A 4,814-nucleotide genomic window follows, 5' to 3' on the forward strand; every position below is an offset into this window, starting at 1 on the left:
CTCTAGGTAGAACAGGGATATATCATAGCCAGAAATTGGTGAATGTCACCAGACTATGTAACATAAAAATTAGTAAAATGTATTAACCTGTCCACTAGGTAGAGCAGGGGTATATGTCAGCCAAAAATTTGGGATGTGTATTCCAACAATGTATCAGACAAATTAGTGAAATGACTTAAAATAAAATACGTAAAAATTTACCAAAAATGTATCTGGATGTATGAGGTGGAGGTCCATATGGAGTAGGAGGTTGAGGAGGCGGTGGACATAGTGGTGTAGGTGGAAGCGGCAGAGGCGTACCTAGAGCATTTGGCACCCGGGGCGAACCCTTTGTTTGGCACCCCCCCCCCAAGAAAGTTAAGAAAACATGCACAAACTTTTTCAATGTTTTCAATAATATTTATTACAAATTTGTAAGCTCTATATCAACTTGAAAAAACTATAACTGTGAAAAATAAATTAACTTGGACATAAATTAAACTTAAATAATTACTGAACAGCTTTCTAGAAACTGCGATCCAAAGTGACCACTCAGTCTATTAGGCCGAGGTAATTGGAAAGGATTTACATCCTCTGCCTTCGAGCCTTCATTTCTGCAAATTTATCGATTACTTCATCAAAGCTAATCTGCCTTGCATATTCATGCTCAATGGAAAGTATGGCCAGATTTGTCAACCTTGTCTCACTCATGGTTGAGCGAAAGAAATTTTTTATTAATTTTAATTTGGAAAAACTTCTTTCACATGAAGCAATAGACACACAGAGAGTCAAAAAGAATCTTAAACACAATGACAAAGTTGGCAGAGATTCACAAAAATCCAATTTAACAATGAACTCCAGGAACTGCAATACCGTCCATTTCTTTGCTTCTTCCACACTGATTTTGGCAGCTTCCAAATGCCTCCGAAGACGTTCAATTTCCATAAAGATGCCTTCATTGGAGAATTCGTCAAAAATCTCAGTCAATTTTGGTGTATACTTCCGAATATCTTCCTCTGTTGCAACTACCAGAGTGTTTGGCTGAATAACAGCAAATATGGAAAGGATTTTTTCAATTGCCTTAGAACGAATTGCCAACTCGTGATGAAAACGATCAAGGCACTCAAACATAGCCCTTTTCATTTCCTCTGGCAATGTGAGACCAGCGTCCTTTCCCTTCTCCTGGCATTCTCCTTCTCCTGGCATTGATTTCCGGAGCTTTACTCTCCCTCTCCTTTCCATAGAAATGTCCATTTCTTCACATGTAGTAGTTGCATAACAAATGGCCTTCTCCACTATTTCACTGCGCTGATCTGCAAGAGAAGCTTTCAGACCTTGTAGTTTCACAATGCACTTTTCAAGAGTGAGTCCCACTGTTTGCAAATACTTCTGTGTGATATTAACTTCTTCTAGAACTTCACACCAGAAAGCAAGGTAACACAAAAAAGAAAAATCACATACGGCAGAGAGCAACATCTGAGCCGATCCTCTTGTGTCCACATTTTCTTCGGGATTACACAGTTTTTCAAGGGTTGAAGTCAGTTTTTCAAAATTTGCCCTCACTGGCTTCACAGCATCATAATGAGCGCTCCATCTTGTTTGGGAAAGTCTTTTCACTGTCACACCTAAGTTCTCCATCAGCAATTCCCAACGATGTGTAGAAACCGAAAAAAAGGAATACACTCTCTCCAATGTTCCAAAAAAGGTCACACAGGAAACAACACTTCCAAATGAGTGCACCCCACAGAGGTTCAGGGAATGATTTGCACATGGCATAAACAAAGCCTTGGAATTAATCTCTTTTATTTTTGCCTGCACACCACCATGAATCCCTGCCATAGTTGCAGCATTATCATATCCTTGACCACGGCAAAGACTTATGTCTAGTCCATCTTCCTCCAGATGTTGCAGGATATTTTCTGTGAGCTCAGCAGCAGTCTTTCCAGCAATAGGAAAGAAGCTCAAGAATGATTCTTTTACTTCAACCTTGTCACCTTCAATACACTACGTGCAGAATTATTAGGCAAATGAGTATTTTGACCACATCATCCTGATTATGCATGTTGTCTTACTCCAAGCTGTATAGGCTCGAAAGCCTACTATCAATTAAGCATATTAGGGGATGTGCATCTCTGTAATGAGAAGGGGTGTGGTCTAATGACATCAACACCCTATATCAGGTGTGCATAATTATTAGGCAACTTCCTTTCCTTTGGCAAAATGGGTCAAAAGAAGGACTTGACAGGCTCAGAAAAGTCAAAAATAGTGAGATATCTTACAGAGGGATGCAGCACTCTTAAAATTGCAAAGCTTCTGAAGCGTGATCATCGAACAATCAAGCGTTTCATTCAAAATAGTCAACAGGGTCGCAAGAAGCGTGTGGAAAAACCAAGGCGCAAAATAACTGCCCATGAACTGAGAAAAGTCAAGCGTGCAGCTGCCAAGATGCCACTTGCCACCAGTTTGGCCATATTTCAGAGCTGCAACATCACTGGAGTGCCCAAAAGCACAAGGTGTGCAATACTCAGAGACATGGCCAAGGTAAGAAAGGCTGAAAGACGACCACCACTGAACAAGACACACAAGCTGAAACATCAAGACTGGGCCAAGAAATATCTCAAGACTGATTTTTCTAAGGTTTTATGGACTGATGAAATGAGAGTGAGTCTTGATGGGCCAGATAGCTGGATTGGTAAAGGGCAGAGAGTTCCAGTCCGACTCAGACGCCAGCAATGTGGAGGTGGAGTACTGGTTTGGGCTGGTATCATCAAAGATGAGCTTGTGGGGCCTTTTTGGGTTGAGGATGGAGTCAAGCTCAACTCCCAGTCCTACTGCCAGTTTCTGGAAGACACCTTCTTCAAGCAGTGGTACAGGAAGAAGACTACAAGGTAAGAAAAACATGATTTTCATGCAGGACAATGCTCCATCACACGCGTCCAAGTACTCCACAACGTGGCTGGCAAGAAAGGGTATAATAGAAGAAAATCTAATGACATGGCCTCCTTGTTCACCTGATCTGAACCCCATTGAGAACCTGTGGTCCATCATCAAATGTGAGATTTACAAGGAGGGAAAACAGTACACCTCTCTGAACAGTGTCTGGGAGGCTGTGGTTGCTGCTGCACGCAATGTTGATAGTGAACAGATCAAAACACTGACAGAATCCATGGATGGCAGGCTTTTGAGTGTCCTTGCAAAGAAAGGTGGCTATATTGGTCACTGATTTGTTTTTGTTTTGTTTTTGAATGTCAGAAATGTATATTTGTGAATGTTGAGATGTTATATTGGTTTCACTGGTAAAAATAAATAATTGAAATGGGTATATATTTGTTTTTTGTTAAGTTGCCTAATAATTATGTACAGTAATAGTCACCTGCACACACAGATATCCCCCTAAAATAGCTAAAACTAAAAACAAACTAAAAACTACTTCCAAAAATATTCAGCTTTGATATTAATGAGTTTTTTGGGTTCATTGAGAACATGGTTGTTGTTCAATAATAAAATTAATCCTCAAAAATACAACTTGCCTAATAATTCTGCACTCCCTGTATGAACATATCTGATCACTTCACACATCTGATCAGTGTGGGACACATCAGGGGTGCTGTCAAAAAGAATCCCAAAGTATTTTGCTTTCTTGATATCAGCCACTATTTTGCCCTTCACGTGATTCCCCAAAAGACAAATTAATTCATTCTGAATTTTTGGAGAGAAATAGGAAGTCATTCTCTTTCCAGATGCAACAGCATGTTTCAGTCGCATGGAATGTTCCTTTAAAATGGGATCATAGTTTGAGAGCAAATCTATCAATTCCAGGAAGTTTCCTTTGTTTGCTGATGACATGGTCTCTCTATAACCACGAAAAGGAAGATTCTGGTGAGCCAGAAACAAAGTTACATCCAAGAGGCGATGCAAAATATCCCTCCATTTCCTTTTCTCTCTGTCCACTGTTGTTTGATGGACATGATCAAGGCATTTTTGTAGCTTCAATCCTGCTCTCAAGGTCTTCCATTTCTCCAAGCATGTAAGATGCTGCTCAGAAGCCTCATGATCAAACACCTTTGGGTTCAGCTTCCACCACAATTGAAACCCAGTGACAAAACTAGATGTACCTGTTAGTTTGTCATCTACAGCAAAAAGTCTGCAGCAGAAACAAAACAAACTCTGTTTTGATGGAGAGTACACCATCCACGTTCTAAGAATTTTTTCGCCATTAGGCAGAGCCTTATAGAACCATGCAGTGGTCAGCTGTCGACTCTTCCCTTTTGATTTCTCTCCTTGTCTTTCAACAGGATTGAATGGCCCATCTCTATTTTGGAAAGGTTCACTTCCCCTCTTAATAAGGTCCACTCTTAAGACATCTGGAACTGGAACTGGCCAAGCAGCAACATCAGAATAAACTGACAGTCGTACAGTCTCCTCTTCTTTTTCTTCTTCATCATCATCAGATTCTTGCCGATGCAGGCTTTTGCTGGCATCTCCTTTGTCTACATCACTTTCACCGCTTGAAGCTAAAACGATCTTCTCCAATTCTTGCGCGTTCACATAGAAATTTCCTTGAGACGATACTTCAGGCATTTCACCTCTGGATTCACCAGACTGAATGTCTTCAGCACTTTCTCCTACTGCGGTAGATGTTGAAGGTGCAACATCACCAGACTGTATGTCTTCAGCACTTTATCCTACTGCGGTAGATGTTGAAGGTGCAACATATTTTAAAATTGATCCAGACATCGCCTCAGCTGACTTTTCTCTTGCCTTCTTAATTTTTCGCTGCTGAGACCCGCTTGGTCGATTTCGCTTCATATTGGTGTTTTCTGCAAAAAAAAAAT

At 40.6% G+C, this 4,814-nt stretch overlaps 1 protein-coding gene across 1 annotated transcript; it reads right to left on the reverse strand.

Annotated features, from left to right (window-relative positions):
• Window positions 1–564: 564 nt before the first annotated feature.
• On the reverse strand, window positions 565–4,560 carry LOC122926357. Its single transcript, XM_044277732.1, has 3 exons — window positions 3,525–4,560; window positions 1,749–1,973; window positions 565–1,394 (listed from the first exon to the last, which is right to left on the reverse strand). The coding sequence occupies exons 1-3, from the start codon at window positions 4,558–4,560 to the stop codon at window positions 565–567; spliced, it is 2,091 nt and encodes a 696-aa protein (XP_044133667.1).
• Between the last annotated feature and the right edge of the window lie 254 nt (window positions 4,561–4,814).

This window comes from Bufo gargarizans, chromosome 2, assembly GCF_014858855.1.
Source record: "Bufo gargarizans isolate SCDJY-AF-19 chromosome 2, ASM1485885v1, whole genome shotgun sequence".
In the NCBI taxonomy this organism is placed as follows: domain Eukaryota; kingdom Metazoa; phylum Chordata; class Amphibia; order Anura; family Bufonidae; genus Bufo; species Bufo gargarizans.

Coding starts and splice junctions, on each gene's coding strand:
- LOC122926357 (XM_044277732.1), bottom strand. CDS start 4,560: ATGCCTGAAGTATCGTCTCAAGGAAATTTCTATGTGAACGCGCAAGAA. Junction 1,974..3,524: donor CAGATATGTTCATACAGGGA/GTGCAGAATTAT, acceptor AGTGTATTGAAG/GTGACAAGGTTGAAGTAAAA. Junction 1,395..1,748: donor CAAGGCTTTGTTTATGCCAT/GTGCAAATCATT, acceptor TCTGGTGTGAAG/TTCTAGAAGAAGTTAATATC.